The sequence below is a fragment of the Staurois parvus genome, unplaced genomic scaffold (genome assembly GCF_062004578.1).
Source record: "Staurois parvus isolate SC_StPar_1 unplaced genomic scaffold, SC_StPar_1.0 ptg000145l, whole genome shotgun sequence".
Lineage (NCBI taxonomy): Eukaryota > Metazoa > Chordata > Amphibia > Anura > Ranidae > Staurois > Staurois parvus.
This window is the reverse complement of record NW_028317941.1, coordinates 9,810,644-9,827,473: the sequence shown is the minus strand read 5'-3', so window position 1 is coordinate 9,827,473 and position 16,830 is coordinate 9,810,644. Positions and strand designations below refer to the sequence as shown.

Genomic DNA, 16,830 nt, shown 5'->3' with positions numbered 1-16,830 from the left:
CAAATGTTTGAATAATTTGGTATGGGCATGTGGCCTGGTATGGTTCAGGAGGGGGGGAGGCGCTCGCTTGTCCCCCCCCCCCCTTTCCTGACCTGCTGGGCTGCATGCTCAGATAAGTATCTGTTATGTGAGAATAAATAATGAATATAGCGAGCGCTCAGAAAAACCAGCTGCTAGAACACTTCAAGGGATCACTAAACCTCATAGTAGAGACATTATACATATATATAGTGCAGCGCTGAAAATGTAATAAAATAAGATATATAAAATATATAAAAGTCTTTCTCATGACAATAAAGTCAAATATGTGCAGGTCTTCTCCTCATTAGGTGACTGGAAAATAACAAGATTGCGCACTCACCGACCGCACATTTAAAATGCGCCTGTGTATGATATATTCCAAAAGACCAGCCAGGTATACAGCTCCAGAGACCACACGAATCCTCCCTCTTCCACACTCTCATCCGCCTTGGGTGTAGCAATATCTCCAGATCCAAAGGTAGAAAGACAGAGATCCCCCTTTTTTGGTTCCAGACACCCCAAGAATGGAAGATGTATATCTGCACTCTCCAACAGGAGAGTCAAAGAAAAAGGGGAACGCCAATAGTGTGGTACTATCAAAACTTTATTGGAGCAATAATGCCTGGGTCATATGCACACACATATCCATACACCATAAGCCAATAAAGGACAGGTAAGTATGAAAAGAAAATTGTACTAACCCGGCAATGGCATAAAAACAAAGACCACTAGACCTCCTCTTGGTCTCAGTGGTCTGGAAGTCACACTTGCTACTTGGCTCCTCCTGAGGCCTTTCGTGCAAAAAGCACTTCTTCAGAGGATGGACGCCACTAGCAGTGTGACAGCCAGACTTCCATTTAAAAGCCGTTCGCGCATGCGCGAAAATCCCGCTCTATCGTGAAAAGCGGTACTGCGCATGCGCGAATAGCGGCGATATTGCCGTGGATCGCGGCTGTGCAGTATCAAACTGCGCATGCGCCACCCGATCGCCGCCATATTGCCATGGATCATAGGCAGCAAGGAATAGCTGCTGCTGAAGATTAAAGGAACAAACAAGCAACCACATACTCAGGTGCTCTTTTATCCTATAGATGGATACGGATACCTTCCCACCCCGAAGGGAAACATTAGAAAGGCCCGACCTGGAGTTATTAATCCAAGTGGGATATATATATATATAGGGGAGTGCACAAAATAAGTGCCGCAAAAGCCCTCTCAAAAATCACTAACTCCATGGCATAGGGGCTTATATATCATCATACAAAGATGGAAATGATGATAAACTGAACTCTAAAACTATTATGTACATATAAAACTTCTAAACGCCCCAAAATCATTCAGTATTGCGATCACATTCTAAAGGGGCTTAATTGATAATAGTCAAATTCTAGATCACAAAGTCTTGTACTAGGGACTAATGCGCAAAGGTTGAGTGGTTCAATGTTAACCTAATCTCACCAATTCCGACTTTCCGTATAGTTCGGAGCCATAACTCAAATACCTTGGATGGGGCTATTAGACAATCATAAAAATCCACATGATAGAACGAACTAAAATAAACCAATAAAAATACGATAAAAACTCAGCGCTATACTACGTTATAAGGTCTTCATGTCCTAGCTATTGGCAATGAAACAGTTTATGTCTACCTCCACATTGTGTCCATGAGGGTAAAGGGTACGTAATTCGTAGACCCAACGAGTCTCAGCCTGCGAGACTGTTCTGGTCTTGTGAAGTCCCCTCCAATGTGGTGATACCATTTCTATACCCACAAACCTTAAAGAAGTAGGATCACTATTATGGAACCGTCTGAAGTGATTAGATAGCGAATGGTCCCTATAACCTTTTCTAATGTTGGCTACATGTTCCCGCAGACGATCCCTTAGGCGTCTAGTTGTCCGCCCCACATCTGAGGAGGTAGACAACGTACTTGCTATTACACGTTATACACTGCTTGATGGTGTAGGACTTCCCTGTTGATGTTGAAGTAAACATATCTATTTTCTTCTTACGAGATTTGTCACATCTGCATATAATGCATTTGTTGCATGGATAGAATCCCTTTAAATCCCCAAAAAAAGAGGTTTTTAAAGGGGGATTTACAACATTTGGTGCAATGCGGTTTCTCATAGCCGGAGCTCTCCTAAACATAATTTCAGGCTTGTTGGGTAATATTTGTGAAAGGACAGGGTCCATTCTCAGAATATCCCAATTCTTCTTTATAAGTTTTCCCACCTGTTTATATTGTATTGAAAAAGTTGTTACAAAGGGACACACCTTTTCATTTTTCTTATGTGGTTTATGTGAAAGCATCCCTCTCCTATCCAGGTCAGCAACCTTTGTCAAGGACTCATCAAGTTCGGGTTCTTTATATCCTTTTTCAAGAAATCTATTTTTAAGGATATTTGCTTGGGACCAATAGGTCTCAAGATCTGTGCAGTTACGTCTTATCCGAGTGAATTGGCCTTTGTAGATAGATATGTTTAAATTTATTCATCTGTGTAGCAGGGGTATATTTTAACCCTTTATCCAGTAGGTCAAGCTCCTCCTTAGTCAGCTCAACGTCACTCAGGTTATAAATACCCTGACCTTTTATACCCGTCTCTTTTTTGGAGTGTCCTCTCGTTCTCCTTCCTCCTCTCTTTCCCCTTCTATGTCTCTCCTTTTTCGTGGTTGACCTGTCCCTAAAAAAGACTGTTTAGTTTGATTTTGTTGTTGGGAGGGGTTTTGATGTTTCGGAGGTTTGGTGCTGCCCTGGTTATTACCTGATCTTGCCGGAGCTTGTATTATACAAGCGATATATTGATGACATCCTCCTCCTCTGGAATGGAGAGGAAAGTGCCCTCAATAACTTCTTTACAACGTTGAATAATAACACCCTAAACATTCATCTGACATATACTTATAGTCAACACCAGATTGATTTTTTGGACCTTACGCTTAAGAAAAATGATGGGAGGATAGTTACTGAGTCCTTCTTTAAGGGATCCGACCGTAACAGCTATATCCCTGTGAGTAGCTGTCACCATCCAAATTGGCTGAGAAACATCCCGAAAGGCCAATTCACTCGGATAAGACGTAACTGCACAGATCTTGAGACCTATTGGTCCCAAGCAAATATCCTTAAAAATAGATTTCTTGAAAAAGGATATAAAGAACCCGAACTTGATGAGTCCTTGACAAAGGTTGCTGACCTGGATAGGAGAGGGATGCTTTCACATAAACCACATAAGAAAAATGAAAAGGTGTGTCCCTTTGTAACAACTTTTTCAATACAATATAAACAGGTGGGAAAACTTATAAAGAAGAATTGGGATATTCTGAGAATGGACCCTGTCCTTTCACAAATATTACCCAACAAGCCTGAAATTATGTTTAGGAGAGCTCCGGCTATGAGAAACCGCATTGCACCAAATGTTGTAAATCCCCCTTTAAAAACCTCTTTTTTTGGGGATTTAAAGGGATTCTATCCATGCAACAAATGCATTATATGCAGATGTGACAAATCTCGTAAGAAGAAAATAGATATGTTTACTTCAACATCAACAGGGAAGTCCTACACCATCAAGCAGTGTATAACGTGTAATAGCAAGTACGTTGTCTACCTCCTCAGTTGTCCCTGCAATAAGCAGTATGTGGGGCGGACAACTAGACGCCTAAGGGATCGTCTGCGGGAACATGTAGCCAACATTAGAAAAGGTTATAGGGACCATTCGCTATCTAATCACTTCAGACGGTTCCATAATAGTGATCCTACTTCTTTAAGGTTTGTGGGTATAGAAATGGTATCACCACATTGGAGGGGACTTCACAAGACCAGAACAGTCTCGCAGGCTGAGACTCGTTGGGTCTACGAATTACGTACCCTTTACCCTCATGGACACAATGTGGAGGTAGACATAAACTGTTTCATTGCCAATAGCTAGGACATGAAGACCTTATAACGTAGTATAGCTCTGAGTTTTTATCGTATTTTTATTGGTTTATTTTAGTTCGTTCTATCATGTGGATTTTTATGATTGTCTAATAGCCCCATCCAAGGTATTTGAGTTATGGCTCCGAACTATACGGAAAGTCGGAATTGGTGAGATTAGGTTAACATTGAACCACTCAACCTTTGCGCATTAGTCCCTAGTACAAGACTTTGTGATCTAGAATTTGACTATTATCAATTAAGCCCCTTTAGAATGTGATCGCAATACTGAATGATTTTGGGGCGTTTAGAAGTTTTATATGTACATAATAGTTTTAGAGTTCAGTTTATCATCATTTCCATCTTTGTATGATGATATATAAGCCCCTATGCCATGGAGTTAGTGATTTTTGAGAGGGCTTTTGCGGCACTTATTTTGTGCACTCCCCTATATATATATATATCCCACTTGGATTAATAACTCCAGGTCGGGCCTTTCTAATGTTTCCCTTCGGGGTGGGAAGGTATCCGTATCCATCTATAGGATAAAAGAGCACCTGAGTATGTGGTTGCTTGTTTGTTCCTTTAATCTTCAGCAGCAGCTATTCCTTGCTGCCTATGATCCATGGCAATATGGCGGCGATCGGGTGGCGCATGCGCAGTTTGATACTGCACAGCCGCGATCCACGGCAATATGGCCGCTATTCGCGCATGCGCAGTACCGCTTTTCACGATAGAGCGGGATTTTCGCGCATGCGCGAACGGCTTTTAAATGGAAGTCTGGCTGTCACACTGCTAGTGGCGTCCATCCTCTGAAGAAGTGCTTTTTGCACGAAAGGCCTCAGGAGGAGCCAAGTAGCAAGTGTGACTTCCAGACCACTGAGACCAAGAGGAGGTCTAGTGGTCTTTGTTTTTATGCCATTGCCGGGTTAGTACAATTTTCTTTTCATACTTACCTGTCCTTTATTGGCTTATGGTGTATGGATATGTGTGTGCATATGACCCAGGCATTATTGCTCCAATAAAGTTTTGATAGTACCACACTATTGGCGTTCCCCTTTTTCTTTGACTCTCCTGTTGGAGAGTGCAGATATACATCTTCCATTCTTGGGGTGTCTGGAACCAAAAAAGGGGGATCTCTGTCTTTCTACCTTTGGATCTGGAGATATTGCTACACCCAAGGCGGATGAGAGTGTGGAAGAGGGAGGATTCGTGTGGTCTCTGGAGCTGTATACCTGGCTGGTCTTTTGGAATATATCATACACAGGCGCATTTTAAATGTGCGGTCGGTGAGTGCGCAATCTTGTTATTTTCCAGTCACCTAATGAGGAGAAGACCTGCACATATTTGACTTTATTGTCATGAGAAAGACTTTTATATATTTTATATATCTTATTTTATTACATTTTCAGCGCTGCACTATATATATGTATAAAGTATCTGTTATGGATTTTGGGGGGTACCCCATGCTGTTTTTTATTTAATTTCAGCGTGGAGTTACCCCTTAACATCCATACGAGACCCGAAGGGCTTATTATGGATGAGAGGGGGGACCCCACGCCGGGTTTTTTACAAATTGTTTATAATTCCCTGCAATACTTTTACATCAACTGTCAGTGGGGAACTCCGCCGACAGCTGAAACATGAGCGCTGCATTGGTTTTCGCTACTAAAATGCTGCATGAGTTGATAACATAACTCATGCGGGATTGTAGGAGCGACAGCCATGTGTTAATGTTTCAACTGTCAGCGGGGTTCCCCACTGACAGCTGAATGTACCAAAAAAAAAAAGCGTGCGGTCCCCCCTCACATCCGTACCAAGCCCTTCGGATCTGGTATGGATATTAAGGGGGAACTCCACTCCAGGTCAGGAAAGGGGGGGGGACGAGCGAGCGCCCTCCCCTCCTGAACTATACCAGGCCACATGCCCTCAACATGGGGGGGTGCTTTGGGGAAGGGGGGCTCCCCCCCAAAGCACCTTGTCCCCATGTTAATGGGGACAAGGGCCTCTTCCGTTATTGGGATAATTGGTCGGCCATTTTTTGGGATTTTAGCATATTTTGTTTACCAGTAAAGTTGAAAATTTTTTGTTCCAAATTTACTGATAAAAAAAATGTGCCAAAATCCCGAAAAACAGCTGACCAATTAACCCACTAACGGCCCGAAAATCGTTCGATTTTTTTTTCGGCAGAAAAATCGGCCGATTTTAGACCCATCTATGGCCTGCTTTACATGGGTCTAAAATCGTCCGCAAAAAAAATCGGCTGATTTTCGGCCCGTTAGTGGGTTAATTGGTCAGCCATTTTTGGGGATTTTGCAACTTTTTTTAATTGGTAAATTTGGATAAAAATTGGCCGATTTTGCAGATCGGCCGATTTTAGCTGCAATGATCGGCAAATTGGCTGATCTTTTAACAAATAAAAAATCTGCACATGAGCCATGACCTGCAAGAAAAAGAAGAATAAAAAAAAGAATAAGAAAAAGAAAAATGCAGGCCATAGATGGGGCGAAAACTGACCGTTTTAAAAAAAAAAAAAAAATTTGGTTGTTCAATGGGTCGACGTTACCACCAATGGTAAAAAAATTGTTCGATTTTCGCCCCGTCTACGGCCTGCAAATATAATAGCAAAGTAATTACTTCTGTCCCTGCAGAGAGCTGCGCTATTATATTTGACATTAAAAAGTATAAAGGTTGCAACATTGTATCTATTTGTATCCGAATAAAAACATCTATATCCGGAATGGATACAAATAGATACAATGTTGCAGTCTCTATACTTTTTAATGTCAAATATAATAGTGGAGCTCTCTGCAGGGACAGAAGGAATGTTTCAGCTGTCATCGGGGTTTCCCACTGACAGCTGAATTTCAAATTATTTCCGTGAATTAAATAAATAATAAAAAAAACAGCGTGGGTCCCCCCCTCTCATCCTTACCAAGCCCTTCAGGTCTGGTATGGATATTAAGGGGGAACTCCATACTGAAATTAAAAAAAAAAACAGCGTGGGTCCCCCTCAATATCCATACCAGACCCTTATCCGAGCATGCAGCCCGGCAGGTCAGGAAAGGGGGGGGACGAGCGAGCGCCCCCCCCCTCCTGAACCATACCAGGCCACATGCCCTCAACATGGGGGGGTGCTTTGGGGCAGGGGGGGCTCCCCCCCCAAAGCACCTTGTCCCCATGTTGATGAGGACAAGGGCCTCTTCCCCACAACCCTGGCCGGTGGTTGTGGGGGTCTGCGGGCGGGGGGCTTATCAGAATCTGGAAGCCCCCTTTAACAAGGGGGCCCCCAGATCCCGCCCCCCCCCCTACGTGAACGAGTCTGCGGTACATGGTCCCGCAGACTTATTCACAAAAAAACTAAGTGTGGTGTAAAAAAAACACAGTACAGGGTCTTTGACAAGTCCTTTATTAAAACAATGTCCCCCGAAGTAGATCCAACGTCAATCACGGCGGCGGCGGCGGCAGGGACCCGAAAAAAGAAAAAAAAAAAAAAGGTTCCGCTCCCTTCGGAGGCTTCCAGCCTTGTGAAGAAGAGGCTAGCTGACAGTTCTTATATAGGTATGGGGCGGGGCCACGTAGGGGGGGGCGGGATCTGGGGGCCCCTTTGTTAAAGGGGGCTTCCAGATTCTGATAAGCCCCCCGCCCGCAGACCCCCACAACCACCGGCCAGGGTTGTGGGGAAGAGGCCCTTGTCCTCATCAACATGGGGACAAGGTGCTTTGGGGGGGGAGCCCCCCCTGCCTTAAAGCACCCCCCCATGTTGAGGGCATGTGGCCTGGTATGGTTCAGGAGGGGGGGGGCGCTCTCTCGTCCCCCCCCTTTCCTGACCTGCCGGGCTGCATGCTCGGATAAGGGTCTGGTATGGATATTGAGGGGGACCCACGCTGTTTTTTTTTTAAATTTCAGCGTGGAGTTCCCCCTTAATATCCATACCAGACCTGAAGGGCTTGGTAAGGATGAGAGGGGGGACCCACGCTGTTTTTTTTTTTTTTTTTTTTATTGTGGACCTTTATTTTTACATTCAGCTGTCAAAATAAATATTATCTAGACCTTTGAAATAAGTAAAATCATTACAGAAATAATTATAAAGGATAAGAAACAAAAATAGAATCAATAGAACTAAGGAAATCTAATTAGATTACATGAAGATATGCCGAGTGCTGTTTATTAAACACAATAGACGCGAGCGAGTGTCGGCTGTCAGAGGAATCCACAGTAAGATTCACTATTAGTCAGTGGCTAAGAAGCAAACGCCCATGGCAGAAGTCTAAAATGTGTTCTGCACATGCTCAGTTGTATCTGCCAAAGACACTGCACGGGCGTCTAGATTTTTACTGTGTCGATTTCCTTGAAAAAAACGATTTTTAACACATTCTTAATTTTTTTGGAAATAGCAGATATTGTTTAAAGTGAAGTCCTGATATTTGGCAAAGCAAATTTCTAAGTGAACATGTCTCTGCAGTGATTTTTCATGGTTTTAGACTTGCTTCTTAGCAAGTCTGTTTTGTGAGTCTGATTTCGGGCGTGTGTCTTTTTGTGAATTAGATTGGGCATCTGCTTATGGGCTCTGCTCAATAGTGAATTAGGTTGCAGGGTAAAAAATGACGGACGCCCATGAAAATTGGGCTTAAGCCCATAAATATGCGCCCACGCCCAATAGTGAATCAGGGCCATAATGTCTGCATTGCAAGAAGAAGGTGCTGTGTTATGTTACAAAAATGTTTTCTTTTTTTTTATTCTTTCATTTAAATTGCACAAATAACATTACTGTATACTATTGCAGTTTAAAAGCACTTTATAGACAAATATCTAGCATTTCCTTCCATTTATTTAGGAGAACTCAATACATGTATTACAGAATTTTGAAAGTTCCAAACAACCATAGCACAATCTGCCAAAAGGTGACCTAGAAATATCTTGGATTATACTTTTTGCTGTAAACACAGCCTGATTATTATGTTAACGCTTTTTTTGTCTCTAAAGAAAAAACAGACAGTAAAAATACAGCATATTAATAATACTTATCACTCTTTTCGTTCTATCTGTTTTTTTACTCCATTCTGATTCCTATTACAAACCTACACCCTCCAGTAGAACCCTCAGCATCCAACTTTAAATGTATCAGACACTTGTGTCACCTTTTCATACTGCAGTTTCACACACTGGCCGCAGGTCACTGGTGGTTCCTTGTGTATTGGCTTTAGGTCTGACCACAACATGCAATGGAGGACACAGGTATTTAACTCATCCATACGTTTGAGATACTAAAGATTCTACTGACAGGTGTAGTTCTGTAAGAAACCAAAAACTGGCCTACCAGACAGTGGGAATTGTTAGCATTAATATTGTGTTTTTACAGACTGTTTTTGTTTAATTGTTTTAGCAACAAAATCACTTTAACTTCAATTTAATCAGTAAAATTTCACTCCTGTCTTTTTTTTAATTATTATATCGTTTATTAAATTTTATTGCAATACAGAAATCAACCATATATCATTTATCAAAACACATACATTCCCAAAAAACAGCTTTAGCCCCATTCCCCCCCCCCATCCCTCCCCTCCTAAATTACCTTTGTCCAAGTAATTCTTACCATCTCTTTTCTTCCCTGTTTACCAACATATGTCTACAACTCTATTTTCTGTTATCTAGTTATTCAACTCTACAACTGGGCACCCGTCACTTTGAAGTATTTTTCAGATGTTTTAAATTCATACCACCTACTTCAATCCTAATTCTAAATGTTTCCATTTTGTCTTCCTCCATATGGTATAACTCCTCCATCTTATTTATATACTCGATCCTATCTATCCAGTCCCTCATTGTTGGAGAGTCCTATACCTGCCAAAATTTGGGGATTAAACTTTTTGCCACACTGATCAGATGGTATAATATACTATTTTTATATTGTTTCACTGACATCTCTGACCTATAAAAAGGGCACATCCATGGATCCTTCTGAATAGATATCCTCAAAATCTCCTGTATATATTAAATTATATCTTGCCAGAACACCTGTATTTTTGGACAATCCCACCATATATGTGCCATTGTCCCCCTTGCCCCACATCCCCTCCAACATAGTGGTGATATTTCTCCTCGTTGTGCCACAGTGTACAATACCATCTAGATAAACATTTATAATTCATTTCAACTGTGTTCATATTCATCATCTCCTTTCATTAACGTAAACATTTTAATTTTCTGTTGCTCATTTATTTTTGTACCCAGTTCTCTTTCCCATTTGTCCAAGAATAACGGAGGTTCGTATCCCATCAGTTCAATTAGGATCTTATAAATCCTAGAGGTTGCATGCTTATATATTATCTTAGAACTCAACATTTTTTCAAATGGAAGCATGTCCTCTGGCATTCTCAGTGGTTGAGACAAAATGTCCCAATTGATATCTCAATTCATCTAATGCAAAAAATGAATTCTTTTAACTCTTGAAAAGTGCATAACTTCCCCTTATCTACTATATCCCTTAACCGTGCATTTCTATCTTTAAACCATTTCCCTGAGATATTATCTCTCCCTGGAGGAAAAAACTCTGTGTCCACCAGAGGCATCAATAATGAATTATACTTCCAACCCATTGACTTATGCATACCATCCCAAATTCTCAACACCTCCCGTGTCAATGTGATACTATTTTCATCTATAACCTGAAACTTTTGTGAATCCAAATGATCCTCTCCAATTGTGTATTACTTAATGCACCTTCCATTTTAACCCAACTTTTCTCTTGTGAATTATGTGCCCAATCTACCACCCATGATAATAACACCGATATGTAATACTTCTTTATATTTGGCAGATTTAATCCTCCTTTCTCTTTGTTATAATATAAAGTTGTGTACTTAATTCTTGGTTTCTTATTAGCCCATATGAACTTTTGAATTTTCCTATTATCCTAAAAAAAGAGACGGGTAAATATATTGGGAGCATTTGAAATGTATGCAGGATTTTTAGGACTATTACCATCTTGACCAGATTTATATGCCCAATCCATGAGACCAACCCCACTGAGAGTCTGCTCAACTCATCTGTAACTTCAATTATTAATAGAATATAATTAACTTAATATACGTCCTTTATTGAGGAGGTTAACTTTATTCCCAGGTAACCTAATTATTTTTCCCTCCATGTAAATGAAAAATCTTCTTGCAGGATCAGCATCTCTGCCTTTGACACGTTAATATTTAAGATCTCAGATTTTGAGGGGCTTATTTTCAGATTTGATAACTCTCCGTATTGTTTTATTAATCCCATTAAGTTAGGCAATGTCAATCATAATGTAAAACAGCATATCATCTGTGTACGCTGCTACCTTATGTTCTACTTCTCCTATCTTAATTCCTGTAATATATGTGCTCATTCTTACCAACGTCAAAAAGTGGTTCCAGGGATAGGACAAATAGCAATGGGGATAATGGACATCCCTGTCTAGTTCAATTATACATTCTAAAGGTCCCTGAAAGGGACCCATTGACCTTAACTGCTGTTGAAGGGTCATTCTATAGCCCTTTTATCCACCTCACCATTTTGCCTCCTATTCCTAATGCCTCTAGCATTTTTATCATAAATCCCCAATCTACCCTATAGAAGGCTTTTTCTGCATCAATCGACAATATAATTGTCAGCTACTTTCCTCTTTTTGCTTTTTGTAAGAAGAGCAGTGTTCTTAAATCATTATCTCTCCCTTCCCTTCCTGGGATAAATCCCACTTGATCTAGGTGTATCTCCTCCGGCATCAGCTCTTTCATCCTGGTAGCTAGTACTTTCACGAACAGTTTATTATCAGTTTTTAATAGTGTTATAGCTCTATAACTGGAGCATTGTGAACTACCTTTACCCTCTTTAAGAATAATTGTTAAATACTCATGCAGTGATTCTTCTCTCATTTCCGTTCCCTCCCCTAACACATTCATATATCTACAGAGTCTAGGGACCAATAACTCTTTAAATTTCTTATAACAGCCCATCATATATCCATCAGGACCAGGGCTCTTTCCTCCTGCCGTACTCTTCAGGGCCGCTCTAATTTCATCCTGGGAAATTACTTGTTCTAGGGATGCTAATTTTTCTTCTTCAATTGCTCTAACTCTTTCCTTAACCTTTTCTTTATTTCGGGGTCTTGTATAAGTGTCTTGTTTAGTCACCACATAGCCCTCTTATTTCCCTCACCTTCCAACCATAGTCTCACCATGACAGGAGCATGATCCGAGATAGACATAACCTCTATATCAGATTTAATCAGGGATTCCAATTGTCTGTGCTCTATCAATATATAGTTTAATCATGAATACGATCTGTGTGCAGAAGAGAAGATGGTATAATATCTTTCTATAGGATGTTTTACTCTCCATGTGTCTATTAGTTAATTTTGATGTAACCACATTTTCAACATTCTTGATTTTTTACCTCCCTCCCTCTGTGCACTTGAAAACACATACATCCATGGGTCCAAACAACAATTAAAATATCCTGCTATGATTAGACTACCCCTCTTAAATTCCATAATTTTTCCAAGCACATCTTGAAGGAATACTTCTGAATTTTTATTTGGGCAATAAATATTGACCAATGTAAACTTTTGTTCGTGCATTTTCTCTCTTATACCTAAGTACCGACCTTCTGGATCTACCAGTTTTTCCTCAACGTCAAAACCTATATTTTTTGCAAATCCAATTGCAACTCCTTTAACATTCTTTATTGGTGAATCCGCATAATGCATGTTTGGATAGTACCTCGAGTATAACGTAACGTTGGTATCATAAGATAGATGTGTCTCTTGTAAGAATACGACATCTATAGAATCTTGGTGCACTTCCCTCAATATCTTATGTCTTTTAGTCAGAGAATTTAGACCTTTCACATTATAAGTCAAAATATTAATCAAATTCATATCTGTTGACTATTTCTCTTCAACTCTACATTTCCATTTACAGGTAGGGAGACAAGGGCTAATCAACTCATGGACAGCAACCCTACCCCAAATTCCTCCTCCCCACCCCCCTGCTTCCCTCGCCCACCCATAAAAACCCCCTGGCCTATATATTGCCCTGGAATATGACGTGGGAATCCCCCACTAGTTCCCCCTTCTCTCAACATGGGGGCTTACCTTTTCTTTTTGTTTTCCCTTTTTTCTTTCCTCTACTTCATGACCTGATGACCTCCAGATGCCCCGCCATTGCTAAGATATCTTACTCGAGTTTCTTCTAGAAAACCAGATGGAGAACAAAGGGGAAGGCAGACGAAGGGAGGAGAGGAGATAAGGGAAAAAAAAGGAGAAACCATCTCACTCCCCAGTCCAAAAGACAATGCTACAAATTGGCTTCCCCTTCCTCACCCCTCCTCTCCCTTCTCCTCCCCCCGACCCCACCTCTGGCTACTTTCTTCTGTTATTTACTTGCTGCCATTTCTCATTTATTGACTCCACTCTCTCATTAGACCCTTCTGACTACCCCACAATATCAACCATCTGAAATCTGCTTGATTCTTCTGGAAATCTCAATCTTGCTGATTTGCCATCTTTCCACCCAATCAGGCATGCCGGAAACCCCAGTTGTACGGAACTCGTTTATCTCTCATCTGATCTAATAACGGTTTCAACTCTCTTCTTCTGGATAAAACTACATCCTCAAAAACCTGCAAATTTGTTTCTCCAAATTTTATTTCAGGAGTCTCACTCAATTTCTTCCATATTCTCTCTCTTTCCTCATAATGATGGAAGCAGACAATCACATCTCTTGGAAGTTCTGATGTAATTCCTGGTGGACGTCTACTTCTATGCACTCTCTCAATTTTTAAAGGGTCTCTATCTGATATTCCTATCAAAGGATTAAACACACTCTTTATTTTTTCTCACAAGCACTCTTCTCTTGTATCTTCTGGTAGACCCTGGACCCTTAGATTATTTCTCCTCTCTCTGTTCTCTTAGTCCTCTAATTTATATGATAGCTTCCTCTGTTCCCTTTTAATTTCTTCTACTTGCATTCCCAATTTAATAAACTGCTGAACCTGGGTTTCCATTTTCCCTTCTACTTCTTCTACTCGTCCCAGGTCCTTATGAATTACCGTCATTTCATTTTTCATGGAGCATTCCAATTTTACAAACATTTCCACCATCTTGGTTTTTGTAGGAATTTGAGATATAGCTCCCTGTTGATCCACCACATTTTGTTCTATTACATTGTCAGTATTTATAGATTCATTCGTAAAATTTTCATCCTGCATTCCAAATGACAGTCTAGTTTTTTCCCCATTATATTTTTTACTTCTTTTCTGTTGTTTTTCAGGGCCTTTTATCTCTGGACTTTTTTCCTGTATTGGCATATATTTCTTAATTGTACTCGTATTTGCGTTCAATTGTAGGGTTTTTACCCCTCCTCCCTTGGCGGATCTACTCTTCATATTGATTGGGCTTATCCGCTGGTTATATAATCACTGCTCACATACGATATTATCGGACCAATATTAGACTCCTCCTCCTAGTTGTTCTCTGTCACATGTACAGTTCTGGATAACTTTAAGCATATATGCAACATTTTCACACTCCCTTGACCTCTGAGATCACCCAGCACCTTACTCTTCTGACCGCCCAGTCCCATTTCTCATGCATACAATTACTTTTCACAGAAACACAGCAATATTGGCATAAGCATCTTGCCATTGCCCACGGCAACTTACCATCACCAACCAGACCTGGTCCACTGGCTCCATTCCTGTATGTACTCTTCCATCCCTTCCAGAGACTCCTGGCCCTGTATACAGAATCGCCATTGGGCATGGTCTGTGTGGAAATACAATTGGTCCAAAGTGTCCTGTGCTTACAGGTGTCTCAGAGTCACATGCTCTCTCAAGTGATCTCCCTTGGGATTCCTCCTTCCTCCTCACTCCTCCACTGACAGGAACTCCAGGGTCCTGGTGTCTGCCTCTCCACTGCTCCACTCCTCAGGCAGGGCTCATCATCACCGTTGACCACCTCTCCACCTCCACATCCAGCACAGGTATCCCTCAGGTGTCCCCCACCTCCTCAGCATGTTCTGAGAACCAGGAATCGTGCTAGCACCAAGGGCAGTTCTCACCACTCCAGCCAGCAAGACTGTGCAGACCTGAGCACACTCCAGGAGTCAGGAGCAGGTGCACTACAATAGACACCGAGGATCCACCCACAGCACCGGCTGTCAGGATCAGGTAGGTCTGGTTGTGGAGTGTCAAGTGGTCCAGTTAGATAGCTGCCATAACGTCGGCGTCTGGAGCTCCTTCACCTCACTAGCTCACGGCGCCATGTTTAGGTCCCTCCCCCAGAATTTCACTCCTGTCTATTAGACATAATAGGAAGGTCAACCATTGTATAATAATAATATAATGTATTTTGCATTTTTACAGATATCCAAATGTTTCCATGAGCATTTTGTTACGGATCACTTGGACTTTGTAATTCACAATGGATTGGAATTAAATATTTCATCTGGCAGTGAGTGGAAAATTGAAAAGGCCATACCTGAAGGTAAAGTATATTCAATAAGTGTCCTGTGTCACCTGCCACCTGTGGAGCTCGAGGTCATCAGCCAAGCATGTTGGTAAAAACAAACAATCCTTTTTTATTCCAAAAAATACAGGCAAATAGATAAACAGCTTGACTTTTGCAAACAAAAAACCCATAATAGTCCATCCTCTTTTTCAAAACTGTAAAACAAGTTAAAGGTGCATCACAACCATACCAGTCTCACTCTGGGGTTTTGGGGTTTCCCTTTGGCTTCAGGCGTCCCAAAGAGGATGTTTTCACAGCAACTGTGGCGCAGTCCTACACTCAATTCACCCTGCTCACACAGGTGTCCAACTCACTATCTCACAGCCGGGTGCTTTCTACTTCCTCTCCCATTTCTTGACACATGCACACATGGGTTTACCAATTTAGGACCAAAGTCCCTGTAATCAGGGTTTGGAGGTTCTTCCCAACCAAAACTTCTGAAATTCCTAATACGTACTTAGCAAACCAAAGAGTGCTAAAAAACAGCCCTCTCTTCTCCAGCCAGACTACTCCGGAACCCTTCACCCTACATATGTGAGAACCCCTGAGTATTCAACATTACCTTCAAATCATCCTGTTGAACCGCCCAAGATTCGAACCATCTATGGCCAGCTTTGAGCTCATCTGATATTCTTCAGTATGTACAGGGGTATAGGTGTCAGGGATCCCGGGTCCTCGGCGGCGCGCGCATGCGCAGACCGCCGATCCGTCCCAGCCGGCGAGCGCAGAATCCTCGGCGATCGCGGCGGTCGCGCATACGCAGTAGCGATCGCGGCCGCACCAATGGGAGAGCAGGGCGCCCTATTTAAAGCTGCCTGTGCATCTCCAAGTTGCCGCAAGGTCTTGTTCCAGTCCTGTAAGTACGCTTCCTAGTTGCCAAACTCTGCCTGTTCTGACCTATGCTTACCTTCTCCTGCTCTGACCCCGGCTCGTCCCTGACCATCCTTCTGCCTGACCCTCGGTACCTCGTTTCCCGCTACCTGTTGAACCTGGCTTGTGACCCCGACTATTCTCCGCTTACTCCCCCTGTACCACGCTGCCCGCACAATTCCGACCCGGCTAGTCTGACCTCGTCCACTCCTGACAGTTGCCCATCCATCCCGCTCGGATCGGGATCTGTCATCCCATCCATCCCGCTCGGATCGGGATCTGTCATCCCCTTCACAGCAGGCTCAACCCGGGCACATACCCCCAGCGGGACCCCTCTGCCACCGCCGGGGGTGCCCAGGAACGTGACCTGGTTTCAGTCTTGCACCAAGTCCATCCCCACCATCAGGGGCCCTGGTGAAAAGGCAGACTGGGACTTAGACTCCGCGCCCTGGGAAACCCCGTGCCGTGGACCACTAGAGATCCC

The 16,830-nt window shown here is 42.2% G+C and overlaps 1 protein-coding gene across 1 annotated transcript in view; it reads left to right on the top strand.

Annotated features, from left to right (window-relative positions):
- The window catches only part of LOC149464928 (interleukin-5 receptor subunit alpha-like), a 65,181-nt gene that overhangs the window by 25,716 nt on the left and 22,635 nt on the right, over positions 1-16,830 (top strand). Inside the window, exon 4 of the mRNA XM_089673886.1 lies at positions 15,332-15,452. Coding sequence (XP_089530012.1) covers positions 15,332-15,452 — 121 coding nt within the window. The remainder of the gene's footprint in view (positions 1-15,331; positions 15,453-16,830) is intronic.